This window comes from Agelaius tricolor, unplaced genomic scaffold, assembly GCF_023055355.1.
Source record: "Agelaius tricolor isolate 1412-34295 unplaced genomic scaffold, bAgeTri1.0.p SCAF_19, whole genome shotgun sequence".
Lineage (NCBI taxonomy): Eukaryota > Metazoa > Chordata > Aves > Passeriformes > Icteridae > Agelaius > Agelaius tricolor.
In genome coordinates, this window is record NW_027269279.1 from 7,581,876 (window position 1) to 7,602,895 (window position 21,020).

The 21,020-nt window shown below is 43.9% G+C and overlaps 2 protein-coding genes across 2 annotated transcripts; one reads left to right on the forward strand and one right to left on the reverse strand.

Moving 5' to 3' along the window:
- Positions 1–127: 127 nt before the first annotated feature.
- Positions 128–14,971, reverse strand: REXO5 (RNA exonuclease 5). Its single transcript, XM_071444110.1, has 19 exons — positions 14,738–14,971; positions 12,969–13,090; positions 11,914–12,040; positions 10,963–11,047; positions 10,373–10,522; positions 10,144–10,232; positions 9,215–9,330; positions 8,316–8,454; positions 7,650–7,744; positions 6,226–6,328; positions 5,491–5,627; positions 5,068–5,176; positions 4,621–4,731; positions 4,358–4,495; positions 3,769–3,861; positions 3,050–3,269; positions 2,339–2,532; positions 1,752–1,861; positions 128–346 (listed from the first exon to the last, which is right to left on the reverse strand). The coding sequence occupies exons 1-19, from the start codon at positions 14,900–14,902 to the stop codon at positions 277–279; spliced, it is 2,373 nt and encodes a 790-aa protein (XP_071300211.1). The 5' UTR covers positions 14,903–14,971; the 3' UTR covers positions 128–276.
- Positions 14,972–15,045: 74 nt separating this feature from the next.
- ERI2 (ERI1 exoribonuclease family member 2) lies at positions 15,046–21,020 on the forward strand. Its single transcript, XM_071444115.1, has 8 exons — positions 15,046–15,068; positions 15,325–15,464; positions 16,204–16,331; positions 16,472–16,628; positions 17,158–17,258; positions 18,116–18,197; positions 18,850–18,938; positions 19,149–21,020. Exons 1-8 carry the CDS (start codon positions 15,046–15,048, stop codon positions 20,490–20,492), a joined length of 2,064 nt encoding a protein of 687 aa, XP_071300216.1. The 3' UTR covers positions 20,493–21,020.

Below are 21,020 nucleotides of genomic sequence, written 5' to 3' on the forward strand. Positions count from 1 at the left end.
GTGTCCAGCAGGGAATGGCATCCACGGGCCAGTCCTGCCCAGCTCCTGCTCCAGCTGGCCCCAGCACCTGCCTGGCCCGAGCTTCCCACAGCAGGAAGGGTTAATGGAAAAGGGTTTGTGCTTTAAGACACTTTGAATGGCTTTTATTTTTAGATATTTTAGAAGATATAGAGTGAAAGCCTATTGTTCTTATGGTAAGAGATCTTTACAAAGACATCAATATTTAAAGTTATTAAAAATATCTTAACAAAAGACTTTGCTTAAAAACTTGGCAGTTTAACAAGCACTCCTCCCTTCATCATCTTTTATTCCCATCAGACCAAGGCCGGGTTGTGATCCATGTGTGCTGCAACACAAACAAGAGTTGTGTTAGTTCTGCTCAGTTCAGCCTTCATGCACATAACTCTGCTGGGCTGGCAGTGAGAGGCTTGCAACCCCCCAGGTCAGCACATTGAAAAATTAATTCTTTTTCCACCCCACAATTATTTGGCATCCTTTTTAATCAAGAAGCATCCCCTGAACTGTTGGTCCTCAGGGAAACACTAATATAGGAACCTCTTGGCAAGAAATCTCTTCCCAGCCTGAGCTGGAGCTCCCTTCCAACCCACTCAGCAGCCTGAGAGTGTGAGCCAAGCCCTGTGGGCTTCCACAGCCTCCCTGTGGATGCAGATTCCTGAATCCACCTGTTCTGCTGGTGGGATTCCTACCCCTTGTGATGGAAGATCGTGCTAAGCAAGAATAGCTGGAAATGGCCCTTGAAAAGTGAATTGGGACGTGCTGAGCCCAGTGACTCTGCAAAGGACGCGTGGTGTGGACTGAACTCACAGCCATCCCTGCCTCAAACCTTCCTGTGGGGTGACAGGTGAGTGGGCAGGGTACCTGAGGTGATACAGGGTGTAGAGAGGCAAATGATTGCTCAGAAATGCACAAACAGATGCAGTTTTAGCCCAAAGAAGGCAGCAGAATGGGAGATGTGACCTTTATTAGGCTCACCAGGGACAGTGAGAGCACAGAAGGCTGTTAAAGTGAGCGTGTCCTCAGTAACCAGGGCTTTGCTTAGGAAAGATTGAACCTTTCTGGTTAATAATTAAACAGTGAGACTGTGCCAGTTCAGGCCCAGTGGGCAAGAAGCCCACTCCAGAGAAGGATCCCTGATACCTGCAGTGCTGCAGCCCAACTCAAATTCACAACTTGCTCCTTCCTATAAAAGCTGAAGGACTCTGAACAAATCTGGGTTTTCTCATTTTTGTCCATCACATGAGGACAAGGGCATGAAGCACCTCCTTGATCAGCTGTGGCTGAAGCACAGTGTGGGGAACCACAACACAACAACTGGCAGGTGAGGCCTTGGCTGCAGTAATTTGGTGGATTTAGAAACCAAACACCTCAAAAACTCCTGCCTGCTGTGGAAACTCTGCTTGATTCTCTCACAGCCACATAGAACTTATCTCACTGTCAATGGGGATGAAACATTCTCTGGGGGAGGTGAGGGAGCTGATAAGATCTGTACAATTAATCAACACTCTGGACCCTCAGATGCATCAGCTGTGACTCAGGCCTGCTTTGTGGGCAGAACTTAGGGCTGAGGATTTATTGGCCCAACATGAAAGTCAGATTAAGTACAACAGCTTCCTCAGCCTTTCTCTTGGGCTTTCTCTTCCTTGTGCCTGGCTTTAATTTTTAATAAATTAAGATAAAAATATTCAGCTCTGTATTTTCCTTGGTTCTTTGCAAAATAGGTAGCAAGTTACCTGTTCACTCCAGGAAAGAGAACAACACACAGGGTGTTATTCTGCAGGCTCCTATAAAGCTTTTTGATATGCTGGTCTAACTTCTTCACCTTTTTCCTTAGATCCTGCTCCTGCATAAGAGAATAGAACCATTAAAGTGGGATGGCACAGGTGAGGGCAGCAGTGATGCTGCTCCTGCCTGGCACTTGGCAGTGCAGTGGCCCAGCTGCAGGGAGAGCCACAGGCCCTGCTCAAATGGGAGCTGCAGCTCCAGAGCTCTCTAGAGCTCTTCTTTCCTGTGCCCCTTGTGCCCTGTCAGCTCTCCAGTGCCAGCTTTCAGTTCCTGGGCAGCACCACCCCCTGCCTGTTCAGCTATGCTGGTTTCACTGTGATGCAGTGCCCTGCACACATCACGTTATCTCCTGTGGTGTTATCTCTCAAGCTGCTCTGTGGGAACTGATCCTTGGCAGCTCCTTTGCTCCAGCACAAGGAAACTCTTCTGTCCCAAGCAGCTCTGCACCTCAGTCAGCTCAAAGTGACCTCTGCAGGTTCCCAGGGCAGTCCCTCCTCACTAACTGCAACAAACAGCAGCAGGGCCTCACACTCACAGAGTCAGACAGCTGCTCCATTTTCTCACAGAAGATGTGTTTTCCTTGCTTCTCATTGCTGTGATTCATTTGCCAAATCCATCTCCAGAGATGACCTGGAGCAAGGGCATTCCTACTTCTTAGCTGGCTACCCTTCATGGTCCATCCATTTATGGCTTCAAGGGCATCCAGAGCACTCTGGGTTTTCTGGAATTCTGGAATGCAAAGAGAAGGGAACATGCTTTGGCAATGCTGTTGCTGTCCTCCTTGGCACCTGCAAGGCAGGGCTAAAGGTGTGGAGCAGGAGGGAGATGAGAAACAAATCACTGCAGCAAGCAGAACCTCATCTTGCTCCAGATAAACATCAGACTAGAAATGCCAGCTGGCTGCAGCAGCACCCACTGAGCTGTTCTCACCTTCCAGAGGTGATGCCTGGCCTGTGTGAAGCTGCACAGCAGCCACCCCTCACATGGAAGTACTGGAGCCCCATTAGTTACCCTGGAATTTTTCTAAGTAAATGTCTGGGGTTTTTTTAAGCAGGTAGTTTTTCCTCTTAAATATTTAGCTGTAAAGTGCTCCTCCAAACAATATGTGCTTTCACTGGAGCATTTTCAATACCATCCCTTTGAGCCTACCTGGCTTTCAGTAGCTCTTGCTGTGTCTGTGCAAAGTCCCAAGGGCTGCTGATTATTATTTGAAGGAAATATGCAGGCTGTGTGTGGAGTTACTTACTGAGGAAACAGCAGTTCCTGTGCTTTCCACTCTGAGGATCCTTTGGCAGGAACAGTGCTTCCAGGTCTTTCAACTGGCTGAATTCTTCTTGCAAGTCTGTCTCTGTTAATGACTTCTTTAGACCAGCCACATAAATCACACCTTCATTTTCTACATCCAGTTCTAATTCCTTAATCAGAACATTGCAGTCCAGCATTGCTGCAGTGACTGGTCTCTGGACCTGGGGTGGATGCAGCAGGAATAAAAAGCATGTCAGCCCACACTGCTCTGTGTTCTGAGCTCCTATTTTGAAGTATTTTTCTCCCATTATCAAAAGTAGACAGGTTCTTTTTCATCACTTGAAATAAATATGACTAATGAAGGCCAACTTAATTAGTCATAATAAAGGGAGATCACAGTTGTAATGCAGAAAAACTATAAAACTAAAATGCCAAAAAAACTATAAAACTAAAATGCCATGCTCTGTATAGCCCTGTTACTTGGATGTGCCTTTTCAAGCTGCAGCTGGAGGTCAGAACTCTTTCCCACTCCCTTCTGCTGACAGGCAGAAAGGAAGAACAAGAGGGATCCAGCCACTTGCTTTCTGCCAGCAGCCCTGAATTGTGCAGGGACAGGGGATTGTAACAGCACAAGCATTTGCCCAGCCACACTGCTGTGGTGTTTCAGATGTATTGGAGGCTGTGCCTGGCCTAAACAGAACTTTTGCTCTTTGCCTTTACCTTAATGCAGGATCCTGCTACCTCAGCTCCATTCAGGCACTCCACAGCAAGCTGGGCAGCTTCCAGCACTTCGTATTGGATACAGACATAGGGCTGGAAAGAGCAGAGTAAAATACTTCAGGTTTAGCAGTGAGACACATTAGCCCTCCCTTGTAAAAAGTCAGGTCTCAATAAAGTTCTGCTTTCTTTTAAAACTAGAATAATGTAAAAAAGTTTGAGGGTAAAATATGTAATACTCCACGTACTCCAGCTGTTTAAAACCCCCTTCAATTAACTCCTCAATTAACACTACCCTTTTTTTTCTCCTTTGGCTATTAAAGGCCTTAACATATCAGTTCTCTTTAGAAGGACAAAAATCACCTCAGCTTCCCCAGCACTCAAAGTGCTCTGAGCAGCACATGAGCTGCACTGTTCTTGTCCTTGTGTGGAGCAGATTTTAGGTGCCCTGAATGTTTGTAGTTGATGACTAAACTACCCCAAAAAACCCCTCTAAACAGAATAACTGGTATTCCTCTGGTTCTAATCTCTATCTTTCCAAGAGTTTACTCAGACCTCCCAGGCCTGACTGCAACCTTTGAGTGCTCCTCACCTGGAATGTTTCAGTTACCACTGTAAGGGACTGGATTGGTCCACACCTCCCAAATTCTTTCTTCACAGACTTCATGCAGAAGTTTTCTTCAAAAGGACCTGCGTAAATTGTCAGCATGTCAGTCAGCTTGCTTCTCACCTGTTGGAACACAGATTAGAGAAGGCACTTCACAAAGCAAAGAAACTAACTACTCAGTGCCTCCTGACAAATCACAGCTCTCTACAAACTCAGCACAAAGATTATTCTCAAAGAAAAAATGATACCTTTTCAGGAAGTCCAGCATGAAGGTGAGATGCAAGGTACTCTGGACCCAAACTGAACTGAATGATGCTGAATTTGGACAGGGGAACATCTTCCAAGGCTTTCTGAAGGATCTGGAGGGACAAGAGCAAACGGCTCAAAGAGGTACAGGACAATTGTACTGCAGAGGATCAAAAACAAGGCTATTGAATTTAACTCCCAACTTTAATTTTCATTATTGTCCAAGAAAGTCCTCAGGCAGAAATTCTTCCTTGGTGAGTCATGAGAGGATGCAGAGGATCAAAGCTCATTTCCGAAGTGCTCAAATGGATTTAGCTAACCTGGCATTAACACTATTGCTAACAGCACTGACAGTCAGCTTTTAAAATAGGACTCATCTGCCCACTCCAGAACAAGAACAACTTTGAACTATTTTGATGCTTAGACCAACCCACTCTAAGTCCATTCACCTGTTTGTTTGAAGTGCTCAGGTTACTCTGACACAGGCCAGAAGAGTCTGATCCCTGTCTGCCCAAAAGGAGGGGTTTTTGGCCAGTCACCTGCAGACAATCTAAAAAACTAGCAGAGACAAGTACACTGTGAATCACAATACTTTTCAATATGGGGAACAAAAACTTTCAAGAAATGCTTGTTAGAGAATCACAATGCAGTTAAGAAATTTGAAAGAATATTCTTGTCCACAACATCAAAAGAAGCCTAGAAAATATTCTGTGAAATTTGAGATGAAACTGCCTAAAGTTTTTCAGCACTGTGCTGCAATTATTTGTGTCTGTCTGAAGATCCTGATTGCTTCTGAAAAATGTAAGGCACTTGTTTGATTTTACTGAGGATTCAACTGAAGGAAAAACATACATATTTGAGAATCTTATTACCATGGTTTGGATAATGGTGGAGGCTCATTCAGCTGTTCCTGGAACCCACATCCTTGTGGCTGTAGCACAGCTTTGTTCTGTGAGACCTCAGCCAGTTTTTCAGCTGTCAGAAGCATCTCCAAGTTTAGTTCTGCTACCTAGAGGAAGGAAGAAGATTATTAGCTGGCTTTCATCTCATCAGCTAATTGTAGCTGACAAAAAGCCTGTGCTTTCCCTGTGAGTCATGTAGGCACACTCCAGCAGTGAAGAAACATGGACATTAATTTCTTGCCTTATTATTTTCTGTTGTCATTTTGGAGCATGCAGCACTCACAGCATCAACAAGCAGTCATCTCCAAAAAAGTTCTCAGAAATCAACAGCACAAGGGACTCATAAATCCAGCTGAATCACTACCACAACACACAAGGTCCCTCTCTTTGATCTAGAAAAATTACAGGCATTCCTGCAGCCTGGAAATGTCTCAGTCCTTCTTCACCCAGGGCCCCTCTTCAGGATCAGCAGCAATGCTGGCTGATGTCAGTGAGCACTGAGCACTGGCAGTGCCCAGGTTATTCAGGTACCTGGACAGAGGCTGGGAGTAACAAGCTCTCAAAACTGGGCCCTCTATCACAGCTCCATTTTCTCTTTTAAATCAACAGGAGGATGGGCAGGAGTGGAGGTTTTTTTTCTTCAAAAGCACAACAACATTATGTTCTGTAGTTTAGGACACTTATATCTTAATTAGACATAATTACCTTTGTTGGTCCTTGCTCAATGAAGAATTGAGCTAACTCCAGTGCAGCTCTGGCATCTTCTGTAGGATCATGCCCAAGCTTCTGTTCACACTGAATCTCCTTCCTAGGGCATCAAAATTAGGTGTACAGGCAGGTTATCTGTTTTTCCACACTGACCAACATCCTGTCTTTTCTAAACCGGGTCCTTTTCAGGCAAAAGAGCTTTCCCCTCTCCAAAAAGGATTTCAGTTCTGTGCAGCAGCATTCTTGTGAAATATTCCCAAAAGTTACTGCAAGAAATGTTTTTGCAATCTTGAGCAAAATGGTTTATGGAATTTACAGAATCACTAGGTTGGAAGAGATCTTCAAGATCATCAAGTCCAACCCAGCCCTAACACCTCAACTAAACCCTGGCACCCAGTGCCACATCCAGGCTTTGTTAAACACATCCAGAGATGGTGACTCCACCACCTCCCCAGGCAGGCCATTCCAGTACTTTATCACTCTTTCTGTAAAAAACTTTTTCCTAATATCCAACCTGTATTTCCCTTGGTGCAGCTAAATACTGTCTCCTCTGGTTCTGTCAGTGCTGCCTGGAGAAAGAGCCCAGCCCCAGCTGAGCTCAGGCACCTTTCAGGAGCTGCAGAGAGCGATGAGGGCACCCCTGAGTCTCCTTTTCTCCAGGCTGAGCACCCCCAGCTCCCTCAGTGGATCCTCTCAGGGTTTGTGTTCCCAGTCCCTCTCCAGCCTCGTTGTCCCCTCTGGACATTCTTGAGCATCCCAAGGTCCTTCCCAAGCTGAGGGCCCAGAGCTGGACACAGCACTCCAGGTGTGCCCTCACCAGTGCCAAGCACAGGGGAAATCTGACAGAAGCAGTGCTAATATTTGCTACTCTGATGCATGACTATTTTTACATTTTACTTCTTTCTTGACCAATGACCCAACTGACAATTTGCACACAGCAGCCTCCATTTCAGTGAAGCTTGGCACTGCAGAGCATCACCATTCACTGTGAGCAGGGGCAGAACTGTCTCACTAAGATACCAGCCACTGACAGCTGACACTGAGAAATAGGATTGAAGTCAGTAAATCAGACTTTCATGTGTTAACCTTTCTTTGTTGCCAACTGAAGCAGCTCTCAGCTGTGTGAGCAGGAGTGCTTCTGTTCTACAATCCAATACAGCTCTCCAGCCCTGCAGGAAGGTGAGTTTTGCTGGGACCTAGATCTGGTTGGGTCACAGCATTCCTGCTTGCTCAAAGACAAGCCCATTTATTATGCTGCCAGTCAATTCCTTTTTACCATGTCTTACTTGCACAACCTGCTCCTTTCTTTTGAATCTTAGTAACAAAATGATAATTCTGATACTATTAGCAGCAGAGTAAGACCCTATGACCCACCATGACAGTTTCTAATCTTTCCCATGATAGTACAGTAATAATCTTACCCTAAAACAGCTTTGGCTAGAAATTTTAGCTTAAATCTTCGACCTTCACTTCTGGCAAAAAGCAGTGAAGTATCAATAACGCTGGGGTGGATCATCTGGAGGAGAAAAATCATCACCACTTTAGTTTAAGAACAGCACACATACAGAACAGGACAGTAGCTCCACCATTTTCTGTGCCTCTGCCTTTTAGTTTCAGTTGCCAGTTTCTCCCTGACAGATGCCTCATTCACAAGAGAGCAAAAGGAGCAATGAAACAAGTCCAACTCTCCTTTCTACTTCCCACTCTAGTGAGAAGATCTAGATTGGCTTAGAAAGACTAACTATGATTCAAGCATTTTAGATTGGTTAAATTACCCACAGAAAGGACTTTAGTTTTCCCAGTGACAGAGCTATCAGAAGCATCTAGCTGAAGCAGAGGGGTAAAGCTGCTCTTGCAACAATATCTGTGTCTGGACAGACTTCTCTCTTTTGGGTTCTGAACGGCCCCTTGCAAATTTTATAGCTGCAAGGAAAGTTCTTGACTTTTAAACCTTACAAACATAGGGCTATTCATAATAAGAAACAACTAACAAGTGTTCACTAATAAAAAGAGCAATTGTTAAAGAGTTTTCAGGTGTTAAATGAGTAACACAGGGTTGGGAAAAACAGTCTTAAAAACATACTCACTTCCAAAGCCTGAAGATCAGAATTTAAAGAATGGCCCACCAATACTGCATCATGGGGAAGCATTTTTTTTAGCCTGGTTTGGATGTCTGACAATCTTGTCTTCACTGGAAGAAGCATTTTCCTTGTGATTCCTGAGAATCTTCAAAACAAAAGTTGGGTGAGTTAAAAGCAATATATTAGCAACAGTGTATGCTGGAAAAGATTACAAGCAGGTCCTGTGATATGAATATGAAATATGAACTCAGTGTAGCTAATCACAGAATGCTATTTACTGTTTTCTGTTCCAACACCAGAGGATATACTGCAGCTAAACTGCTAAGAGTGCTACCACAGCTGTTTCAAAAGTTTATTTCTCCCAGGTATTCTTAAGTAATGCAGTTGGCATCAGACAGCACAGGTAAGGAAATATTGCAAGTCTGATGGTGGAAGGAGATGCTTCCAAGTAACTGAGGGGACTGGGACATCACCTCCTGGATAAAGCCAGGTGAAGTTTTGAAGAAGACAAGCCTTGAGTTTTGCCTGCTTTTGTGATAATCCTGAGCCCCACCCTAAAGGTGTGTACAAGCTCTATGCATTTTTTACATATGAGCAAATTTAGCTATGGACTCCATCTTATTTTGTAACCATGAGTGAAGAGTAACTTGCACTGTGTATCATTAATTTGTAACAGAACTTTCCATGGACACTGCAGAATGGCAGTGGTTCTGCCTGGTAGCCCCACATTGTACACAGAATGTTGGGCACTTTAGTCACACAGCAAGAACTGTATTCCTAACACTGAGGGAAATGCAGCAGGATCTGTGCAAACCCAGGGGTTTCTGAAAAGTCCTGTGGAACAGCTGAATGTGAAAGGGCTGAATGTGAAAGCCAGAGAGATGAGGAAGGTTTGTGCCAGTGACCTGGTGCGGTAGTTGACCACTGTGCGCTCAGGTTTGACCAGCTCATTGAGGAGGCACTGACCCCGTGCATCCACCAAGGACACACGGGTCACTTCGTTCCCTTTTGCAGTCAGGCACTGTCAGGAAGAAGCAGAGGCAGTTGTTGAATCAGCACGACACTGCCACTCCAAAACCTTCACTAACACCTGCTTTGGCTGCAGCAGCATCACTGTGAAGAGTTCCTTGACTTAGAGTAGAGATCCACCACTCACAGCTGGTGGGTTTGTACTGTACTGTGCTTCATTCTAATTGTTACATGTGCACTGTGAGCACAGCAAACACACAGGCAAGCACAGCACAGGAAAACGTTGTAAAGAAGTGCTGACTTCACAGAATCAGTCTGTGCTCTCTGCAGTGCACAAATGCCACTGGCAGCACCAGCCCCAGAGACACTGAACAATTTAAAGGCAGAGCCCAGGTTGTATCAATGCTGATGCCAACATCAGCAAGGCACCTCTGCAAGGCTAAAACTGCACTAAAGGAGGACTCTTCACCAAGCAGCTGCCAAAGGAACTGTGATGGCTAAAGGAAAGTGTGACAGGGAAGTATCTGTCCTTTCCCAAACCTTGGAGAGAGCTGAGGAGGAATTCCATAGCAATCTCATGGGTTATTGCAGCATTGCTGACAGGCCTGGCAGATCCAGCTGCTGCTCTGGGAGCCAACAGAACTGAGCTCTACTCAGGATATTATTTTTGTCTCACAGCCAGAACCACTGCTGGGGCCTCTCCATGGCTGCATTAGCACTGGTACCATCAAGGAAGGGACTGGCAGCAGATATTAAGATATCAGAAGTGGTTTAACAAATACAGAGTGCTTGGCTTACTTGGGAAGAGCTGATAAGAGCTGGGTGCCTGACTCTATTTTGTAAGGCCACACACACTGATTTTTACCATTTCACAATCCAGACCAAAGAGGGGGCTGCTGTCTGTCCTCTGCTGATCACACTCTGTGGAGATGTAGCCCTTGCATCCAGGGGAACCTGGAGGGAAAACACACCTGGGAATAAGAAGAAGATCTTTCTTCTACAACTCATATGACAAAACGTATCACTAAACTGTCAAAACTAAAAACAACCCTCAACACAACAAAACAATAAACAGCCCTCACCCAAAAACTGACCTTCTATGGGATAATCATTTTTTTTCTGCTCTTCTAAAGTTAGAGTATAGCTGGTAAGGCCTTGTTTTTTTTCTCCATATCTCTGAATGATGGGATCACATTGCAAGTCTGAGCTTTTAGTAATGCACTCACTGCTGGTGGAAGTCAAGCCTGTAAAATACAGAAGCATCTGTCAAGCTCAGTTTCTGCATCAGATCAACACTTAGAGGCTGCACCATTCCAAATCACTACCTGGAACAACAGACTGGAGAGAGGGTCAGAGAAAAGGACAGAGTCTTCTTACCTCAAACCTAGTTTCTATCTCTGTCTCTTTGATTAGATACATCTTAGAATGGGTGGTAAAGCAGCAGGGATTGGGATTAAATATGTTAAGAACTTTCTCTCATTTTTCATTCACTTTGACAACCAGCCCAACATGAGTTACTGAACTAGTCAAGGTAAGGAGTCTCATGGTTTAAGCCACTGTATGTGTTCCTTTCTAAACCATTTACCATGACAGCACACTGGGATTGCAGAGGATGCAAAGTCATGAATCTCTGTTCAAAGTGAGTCACTGTCTGAAAGAGACAATGCAAACCCAAACAAAATACCTTGTGGAGTGTTTTGAGGTTTCAGGTTTGTTCCTTCTCCATACAGGCTGACTGGGAAGTTAGCAGAAGGTGCTAATGTGAATCTCTGAAAAATGAAAATGTGAAAACATATTAGTGACTTTGAAAGACAGGCAGAGATAAGAAGAAAATTAGGGGTTCATTGATCCCCAAGCCAGCCAAATTCAGAGGAGGATGAAAAAACAAATAGTGGAAATACATTTGGTGTTTTAGCAAGCAGACAAACCCAACACAAATCAAACCTGTTCCAATGAGGGATGATAGAGGATTCTTTGTACTACAGGACAGATCTGCCTTGCCTGATATGATCAAGAAGGCAAATCCCAAGACCTTCTTTGATAGAAGCTAAAGCTAGTTCCAGTCTTTCCAGTTAAGTTGTGATTTACATTTGCTGCAGTTCAGGAAGAACTCTCTAGAAGCTTAAATTCAAGTCCTTCTTTCTATCTTCTTTCAAAAATGTTGCTTGTAAGTCAGAAAATTAATTATTTTCATAATCTTTCTGGGAAATGGGAGAAACTTGACATAAAGTGCAAATAATAAAAGTGATATTTTTCAACCAGTGAGACTAGCATAACTCTATAGAGAGTCTCCTCACTCACAGTAAATTCCAAATTGCTGAAATTATTCCAAGATATTTATAATCTAATTGGAATCCTGTAGATGCAGGATATGTAACAGTCAGAGGACTGAAACATCAATAAATATTTCACCCGGTAAGGCTTCAAAGATGTGAGTGTTGAAATCCTGTTCCTAATATCAAAGCCCTGTCCTTTGTTCTGAGCTGACAACTGCTGCAAGCAGATCCTCTCACTTGCTGTCAGGGATGGCCACACCCTGGGCAAAGGCAGTGATTCCACTGCAGCCATTATCCCTGGGATGTGGCTTCAGGACGGGCAGAAGTTGAGAGGACAAGGCTGCAGGCTGGGGACTTACATGGCGGAACGCTCTCCTGAGGTGTCTGAACTGTAAATAGAATCTGTAGAAATGGAGTTGGCTCATTCCATGTAGAACAACAACCACAACCCCAGCCAGGTGGCTTTGGTGATAAATACGGCACCAGCTGCAGTTAAAAAAGAGGAATAATTAAATATATATATATATATATATATATAAATCAAAGCAAAACAATTATCAAGCACTCTTAAAAAAAAAAGTTGGAACCAGCCCAGCTTTTAAGTCAGTAAATGGCAAAGTGCCAAATGACTTCAGTAAGAAGAGGCTTTATAGCTTATCTCCAACAGCCACATACTCCTGGAAGCAACAGAGTAGTACAGGAGACAGAGAAAGAAGAGTTATTGCAAATTTCTGCTGCATACCATCTCAAGACATGTATACCTCATTCATATGCATCAGAATGTGAATATACCAGCAACTTCAACTGTAGGCATGCAGTCTGGTGAATTAATGAATCAAAGTAAGTTTCACAAAATAATTCTCTATTCATTATCAAAATCTAAAGTGTGGCATTTTCTGCTCTGAGTTTCATTTGAAGATTAGTTTAATTTCATTTTTGCCATTCAAGGTTATAAGCCCTGCTCAGGCTTTCCCTTCCAGTCCTGAGAAGTCCCTTTTCCTTCACTTCTGAGAAGTGGCCCAGAGAAAAGGAGAAGTGACTAAAACGTGTTTGTTTTTTCTAAAATGCTTTAGAACACTCTGTTTCAATTACATCTAACGTGAAATGCATTAATATTTGTGTTAATATTTTAACAGGGTATTTTGTTTCTCAGTGTGTGGAGCTTCTTCAGTTCCACAGCAGTCATTCAGTTTTTCAAAACTGCATGAAACAAAACTGTGGAATGGTAGGATTTTTGCCAGAAGAGGAATTCTGCTTCCTGGCCAAATCTAACAACAATATCTGCACAATCCAGGCTGCCATTATGGCAACTCCACAGTGAGTGCTCCAAACCCAGCATGGCCAATATTCCTGCAGGAATGCTTTCACACCAGGCCAGAACAGGAGACCAGGCTGACTGCAGCTGTGGCTGTACCTGGGCTGGGCTGCGTTGTGGCATTTCCCCAGAGCTGCGTATTTCAGCAGCTCATACAGCTGCTCCGGGCTGATTTCAGAGTCCTCACCCAGCAGAGCTGCTGACAAATGACAGGACTTTACCTGTGGAAAGGGAAATGCTGGTAAGAGAGGTTTCATGTAATTACACCAGTACACGAAAAAAGAAGGAAAAAGAAACTACCTGGATACAACCAGCTACATTTAAACTAACTCCTCTACCCCTTATGGGCAGCAGTTTCCTCTCAGATCCCACTTTAATATTACATTTACTCAAGATTTCAGTAACCTTTGAAGGTACTCTAACTTTGAAGATTCATTTAACAAAGATTAACATAAGCAGAAGTATGCAGTAAGGAGACAACTGATATGCAAACACAATATTCTGGTCTCTCAACCCTTTCCCCCACTTGCTGCTGTAGAGCTTTAAACATTTGTACAAGTGTTACATTAGCAACTCACTCTATGTGAGGTTTTCTCTATCTAGAGTGTGGGATCTGCTCTGCCACAAGGGTTTGCTGACCCCTGCAGGGAAAAACGCTTCAGTAAAATCCAAGGAATATGCAGAAAGAAAGCACGGAGCAGATGAGGTGGGGACTGTGCCACACATTCCTACACAGCAGTTCTTTAAGCCTAAATACACAAATTATTCTAAAGGCTAATGTGGCATTTTGGTGACCTCCACTGAGCAGATTGCTTCTTCCAAAGAATTCTTCTAAAAATTTTAAAGATATTCTTATTATGGGTGATGAAAAGACATCAAGGCATACAGGGGGAAAAACACCACACAACACTAGACAATGTAAAACCTCACAGCATGAACACCCACTGGAAGTCCTTTTCCCCCCACACTAACAAGCCACGTGCTCGGGAATTTGGACAGAGCCTGCCCACATGGCACTGAGCTGCTGTGCTCTTCAGGACATTTGTCACTGGGTAAGGAAGTTAAAGAGAGGTGACAACGTTCGTGGTTCCAGTGGTTAAGAATCATCCAGCAATAACAGCACAGGCTGGTGTAATTGCTAGTGCCTCATCTCTCAAGCTGAGACAAGTAATGACACCGTTGTTTTCAATACAGCCTAATTAAAGCTTTGCAAAAAAAACCCACACAAAGAGCAGAGGTTTTGATTCACCAAAGAGAGGGTACTGCCAAGCACAGGAATTTATCTCTAAGCGGGCACAAAGAGGGCTGATCTCACAGGCTGGAGACACCAACTCCTGTTCCACGGGCAGTGACTCAGTGTGCCCTGGGTGAGGTGTCCCCGTGGGGCTGCTCTGCATCCCTCAGCGGTGCATGTGCTGAGCACGCACAACGCTCCTTTCATGATCTGCTTTGTTTACGAGAAGATTATATTGGAGAATGTATCTATTTTTTAAAGAAAATTCCTTAAATGCAATACTGAGCACTCCAAATGAGTTATTTCCCACACCTCTCGGAGCAGAATCCAAGCCACTACCAGGGTCCCCAGGGCAGCGGTCACGGCCCCAAACGTGCCAAGGGCCGAGAAGCGTTCGGACAATGCTCCGAGGCACATGGCGGGATTGGACTGGCCACAACTCCAGGGCCAGGAGCTGGACTCGATGAGCCCTGCGAGCAACTCAGGACATTCTGTGTTGTTATCAGCAGGCACCGGCTGTACCCGACCCTCCCGGTACGCTGCCGCTGTACACGGCTTTGGGGACCCCCAGTGCCCCCGAGAAGCGGCCGTAAGGGACGCAGGGCCCGCACAGCGCCGGGCGCTCGGCTCTCACCTCGGGGCCCAGGCCCGGGCCGCCGCCATCCGCCTTCCGCCTCTTCCGCGCCGCCCGCGGCCCCTCCGCGCCTTCGCCGAGCCGCTTGCGCCCGTTGAGGCACAGCCCCTTCGCCATGGCCCGCACGGGAGCGGCGGGAGCAGGCGGCCCCTCACGGCCGGGCATGGCCCCGCGCTCCCGGGGGCTCTCGGACGGCGCTGGGCGGCGCCAGGGCCGCGGCCGGAGCAGCCGAGCGCCGAGAGCGCGATGGGGGCGGGCCCGCGGGAGCTTTGAAACGGCGGCAGCGCGCTCAGGCGGCGGAGCCGGCCATGGCCACCAAGCGCCTGGCCAGGTGCGGGGCCGGGGCGCGGTGTCCGGGCGCGGAGGGGCCGCGGCGGTGGCGGTGTCCGGGCGCGGAGGGGCCGCGGCGGTGGCGGTGTCCGGGCGCGGAGGGGCTGCGGTGGCGGCGGTGGTGGCGGTGTCCGGGCGCGGAGGGGCCGCGGCGGTGGTGGCGGTGTCCGGGCGCGGAGGGGCCGCGGCGGTGGTGGCGGTGTCCGGGCGCGGAGGGGCGGTGGCGGGCGGCCCCTGAGCTCGGTCGGTGTCCGCAGGCGGCTGGGGCTGGCGCGGAGCAGCGCACGGACGCGGAGCGGGGCGCGGGCGGGCGCGGGGCAGCGCTTCGCCTTCCTGATCGTCCTGGACTTCGAGGCCACGTGCTGGGGGGACCGCGATCGGCGCGGGCCCGAGATCAGTGAGTGCCCCGAGCTGGCTCTGAACCGGTGTCGTCTTTATGGGCCCTCCTTGTATTGGGTTCCTTTAACCCCTGGCGTTTCAGCCCCAGTGTAATGGGATAATAGATATATAAATAATATAATTGTGTGTATATATATATATATATATATATATATATATATATATATATATATATATATATATAAATCACAGAATATTCTGAACTGAAAGAGACCAACAGGGATTATCAACTCCAGCTCTTAAGCGAGTGATCTATAAAGGGATCAAACCCACAACCTTGGCTTTATCAGCATCATGCTTGAACTCTATGTTTATACATACATATAAAAATAAATATATATAGATATAAATTCTACATAAATTTTATAGTATAAAATTTTATATAAAATTTTTATATAATAAATTTTAGATATATAAAAACTTTTTATATAATACATATATAAAATTATAAATATAAAGTTTTAGACATTTATTTTAATTCAATTATAATTTTATATCTAAAAGTTTATTTATATAAAATTATATAAATATAAATTATAGATATAGATATAAAATTTACTCCATTATATAATATATATACATAAATATATATAATGGAATAGAATAATGGAATATGTTGAGTTGGCAGAGACCCATATGAAAATGGTCTAATTCCTGTGAACAGTTTTAACCTTTCTGGCCTTGTGTTTTGGTTCTGTTTTGTTTGTTTTGTTTCTTCTTCTCCGTGTTTGTTGCAGTTGAATTTCCAGCAGTCCTGTTAAACACCTCAACAGGAGCCATTGAATCTGAATTCCATATGTATGTTCAGCCCCAGGAGCATCCTATTCTCTCTGAATTCTGTACAGAACTAACTGGCATAACACAGGTATAATTATGACTTAACATTGTTTTATAATTGTATAATTGCTGTTTACTGTTTTATTTAAAGAGGCTATAAAGAAATAAACCTCAAATGAATTTCAGTGAATTCTAACACATACATGCTTCTTGTTCTGTTCCTTGAAGAATCAAGTTGACCAAGGGGTGCCTCTTCACATCTGCTTATCACAGTTTATGAAATGGATTCAAAAGATACAAAAGGAGAAGAAAATTATGTTCAGTACAGATAGTCAGAGTAATTCTACTTCAGAAGCAAAAGTGTGTGCCTTTGTTACATGGACAGGTAAATAACATTTTCATTTGCTTTTTCTGCACAGTAATAACATTAGGTGGCACTAGTGAGATTGTGTCTTCACTTCTATACAGCCCAAATCCTATTATTAGGTATAAAATATGGAATATTGGGATAAGACTGAAAAGATGAAATCCACGGAATCCTGACATGTTCGCTGCATCTTTGACTCCAGGGTCTGATACTGTTACATTTTTCTGCTTTAGTGAATTGTATGATCATTTTTAGTGTATCTAAATGAATTAGAGATCTTTAGATCTTTGAGATCTCTATCTGAAGTTAATTACTAACAGGGGTTTGCTTCTTCTGGTGTCCCATTGCAGCAACCCCAGTGTCTCCCTTGGACAACCACTTCACAGCCTGTGCCTCCTGCCTCCAGCAGCACAGGATGCTGACAGTGTGTTGCTGTTGTGTCCCTTTATGCAGATTTTTAGGCCACATGAAGGGACACACAGGCCACATTATGTGGATTTTAGGCCAGTTCTGCAGTGCTGGATTGACTGTGGTTCTCCCTGCACAGACTGGGACCTGGGTGTGTGTTTGCACTACGAGTGTAGGAGGAAGCAGCTGCGCAAACCCGACATTCTGAATGCCTGGATTGATCTCAAAGCGACCTACAGGGTGAGAGGATGGACAGACTGAAACATTTCTACCCACACTCACCTCAAAGGCTGACTGTACCTGGGCTTACACGGCAATGCTCTATGTCCCAGGGACCAGTGTAACCTGGTTTTATTTCGTGTGTTACTGCTCAATAACCAACTGCCCTAGAACTCTGAACTTGAATGGAAATCTTAATGCTAGGAAAGGATTGTTGTTTGATGAAAGAATGATAACTATGAGAATTTATGAGCTGCTCTTCCTTTCCTGACACGTTTTGCTGTCCTTGCTTCCTATCTTTTTTTGTTCTGTGTGCTCTCATTGCTGCCTTGTATTGCTGTGTAGGGAGTTGTCATTATAGTCTGTTTAGAGGTACCTTACAGGTAGGCAGCAGAATTAGGTCTCTAAAGACAAACAGTGTGAACATTCCCTCTTTGTATTGATCAAATCAGATACTCATATTAGGAGCAAATAGTAATACTCACTTTTTTCACTTACAAAAAATCCATACCTATGCCAAATATATCATGCCCATGCCTTTGATTGCATCTTAAGGTATTATTTATAGTTGTATTCTTCAATGCTGGTCTGTTAAGACTTTCATCAGTGTAAGTAAGCCATAGAGTGCAGACAAATGATTCCAGAGCTCAGACAGAATGGATTTGCTTAAGACTGAGAGAAGGAATTCATGTTTCTTTCCATTCTGATTTCTAACAGGGTAAGTAACTGATGGTTTTATCCTAAAATGCAGATACCCAACTTGCTTAGTTGCTTTGTGAGATTTATTATTCGTAAGGGGATATTTCTGAGATGGCTTTGCTTCACTAGGGAAAGGTTTTTAAATGCTTCATGTTAAGCACCTGCATTTCTTTCCTTAGGCCTTCTATAACAGAAAGCCTAAGGGGCTAAATGGAGCTTTGCAGGATTTGGGGATAGCTTTTGAAGGACGGGAACATTCTGGTAAGCATGATGATCCTCATTTTAATATATATATAAATATATGTAGCTTATAAAGCTAAATAGAAATATCTAGCTCTAGTTAACCTAAAGCAGCTAGTCATTACTCTGAGCAGTTACTACTGCTTCAGGTTATGCCATGTTCTGTCCAACAGACCATCAAAACAAGAAAGGCAAAGTGCTCTGAGATCAGTTTGTTATTTCTAACCTCATACTTCATTTCTGAAATCTCTTCTACTGCTATTGAATGTATGTTCATAAGATTAATTTATGAATTGCTAGGATGCAAAAGAGGTTGAGAGAAGATAAAGAAACTTGATTTTACCTGATAGCTCTGGATATCCTGATAATGTGAGAGAAGAGAGAATTCCAGCACAATATGTTTTTTTTTTACTTGACTAATAAAAAGAGCAAGGATATTTAAAATTGTGAATAGATATTCAGCTCTATGGATAATCCTTCAGATGTTTCAGCACAGAGAATTATCTGGAATTTTCTACTTCCATTCCCTTTTTTGAACTAGATGACTTAGTGTCACAGTTCTCTGACTCCTTGTCATTCCTGTAAGGCTTACATAGATTACATTTTTCCAGTAATAAGAACTATTCCCAGTAGCAGTTAAAAAGAAGCCATTAATATACCCATACTTTTGAAGGGTTGGATGATTCCCGGAATACTGCTCGTCTTGCTTGGAGGCTGATTTGTGATGGATGTGTGCTGAAAGTTACTAAATCTTTGGATAAGGTTAGTCACTACTTTGTATCTTCCTGTCTACTTGCTTTGTAGCCTGGAATACAGATGAAAGGTGAGCTATTCAAATAACAAACCCAGCATCCTGACTGTGATTTGGAAAGAACAACCTTAGGCTGATATGCTTATTAATTTTGTGCATTTATTCCCAAAATGTCTGGGTATTCACTTTCCAAAATCTGCTTTTGTTTATGGACTCCCTAGGCACATCAGAAGAGTAATTTAATTTCCAGAACACTGACTGTAAATGTCACTGACAAGACTCCGCTGGGAAGTAAGAGCAGACCTGAAACATCTAGAGATGGAACTTGTGAAACAAAACCTCTGGCTGAGAACAAACACAAGGGTATTGCTGGAAACAAGCTAAATTCTAATGTACAGGCTGGGGAGCAGCAGATTACTTGCACTGATCCCTCTGCAGATGTGTGTGTTGTACCCAGCAGCAGCTCAAGGACTGAATTCCATGCTCAAAGCCAAAGCTCTTCAGCAGCATCTCCTGACAGATTTCCTCTTCCCCTGGGTCTGGCACAGCCATGTCCCAGTCCTGCATCAGCAGGCATCCAGCGGGGACTGAGCACTGGGCAGCCTCTGAGAACAGCCAGGCCCAGCCTCCCAGTGCAGGGATCAGGGCTGGTGCTGGTCTCCACCACCATCCCCTCAGTTACTGTCTCCAGTGGGGACATCAGCACCAGCTCTGAGTGCCTGTCTCTGCTGACAGACTGGGAAGATGTTGCTTTGATACCAGAATCTCAATACGAACAAAATTCAGACTCTGTTCAGCTCGAGGATGACTCAAGTACAGATAGTCTAACAGTGTCTGAAGAAGAAACTATTTCAAAACAATTGGCTGTGACGAGTTCAGATAATCAGGGTTTGGAGGAAAGTGTAGCACCCATGGAACATCTGAGGTCTGTTGTTTACAAAAGTCCTGATACTACAATCTATAACATAGGGACAGTACAAAGGCAGACTTCAAAATTTTCAGCTTTCAAGTTACCATCTGCAAAGGGAAATGCTGTTTCAGCACAATCAGCATTAACAGGAAATTACTCTACTCCTTTAGAGGCTCCTAAAAGAAAGCCAACTAGTCCAAAAACAGGCCCACCAGCAAAAAAGCAGTCTTTTCATATATATCAAGAGAAGACTTCCTCTTTTGATCACTCCTTAGCTTTGAGAAGTTCAAATTTGCCCAGAGTATTTCCTGCAGTGCTGAACTCCACAGTCAATATGAATGAGTCTGTAAGAGCTGTGAGAAATGGAAAATCAACTCCCCCTCTGTGTAACTGCGGCCGAAGAGCCAAAAAACTCTCTGTGTCAAATGCTGGCCCAAATCATGGCAGAGCATTTTATTGTTGTCCTGTTGGCAAGCAAGGAGGAAACAAGAAAAGTTGTGGATACTTCAAGTGGGAATGTGCACTTCTGAAAGAAAAATCTTGTGGTCTCACCTTTAATGCAGATGCTTTGACATCTCTTGGAACTGTTCCTAGTAATTCAGAGAATTCTTCCAACAAAAAATATTGGTGTCTTAGACCCTCTATGAGAACTTGAAAATGGATACAATTTTTTGTCTGAATCCTAAACTAAGTTTCATGCTTAATGGAATCAGGACAGTCAAATGATGTCAGATATATACTCTCAGAATGGGATGAAAAGGACAGTTCTTGGTTAATATAAATAGAAAGGAAAGTTGCTCAAACACACAAAAATATCAGCAGATCTTAAAGTAACTCCTTAATAAAGTGTGAGAGAACAGATAAAACTATAAGTGCTAAAATTAGAGTATGAGCAGCTGTTGCTACAATTCCTGAATTTCTGTTTTATCATATATTTTAAATACTTTACTAGTCCAGTCCTTAACATTTTATTTGCCCTTTTTTTCCTAAATATACTTGTAATGCCTACAACTTTTAATTTTTGAAACTTTTGAAAGATTTTAAAATCTTTTTACAAGATGTCGCACATCAAAAGTGATTCTTGAAGGCATAGTATTCTCTTAAACTCTTACAGAGTTTTTTATTATGTAAGTAACAATAAAGGTAAGATACTGATATTTCATTAAATATTTTATTTAACACA

Excerpts from the sequence above, each read along its gene's own strand:
- REXO5 (XM_071444110.1), bottom strand. The coding sequence starts at position 14,902 with ATGCCCGGCCGTGAGGGGCCGCCTGCTCCCGCCGCTCCCGTGCGGGCC. Across the intron at positions 3,862-4,357 it reads TGGTAACTGAAACATTCCAG|CCCTATGTCTGTATCCAATA; the intron begins GTGAGGAGCACT and ends TGCTCTTTCCAG. Across the intron at positions 1,862-2,338 it reads TGGAGCAGCTGTCTGACTCT|GAGCAGGATCTAAGGAAAAA; the intron begins GTGAGTGTGAGG and ends TCTCTTATGCAG.
- ERI2 (XM_071444115.1), top strand. The coding sequence starts at position 15,046 with ATGGCCACCAAGCGCCTGGCCAG. Across the intron at positions 15,069-15,324 it reads GCCACCAAGCGCCTGGCCAG|GCGGCTGGGGCTGGCGCGGA; the intron begins GTGCGGGGCCGG and ends CGGTGTCCGCAG. Across the intron at positions 15,465-16,203 it reads TCGGCGCGGGCCCGAGATCA|TTGAATTTCCAGCAGTCCTG; the intron begins GTGAGTGCCCCG and ends TGTTTGTTGCAG.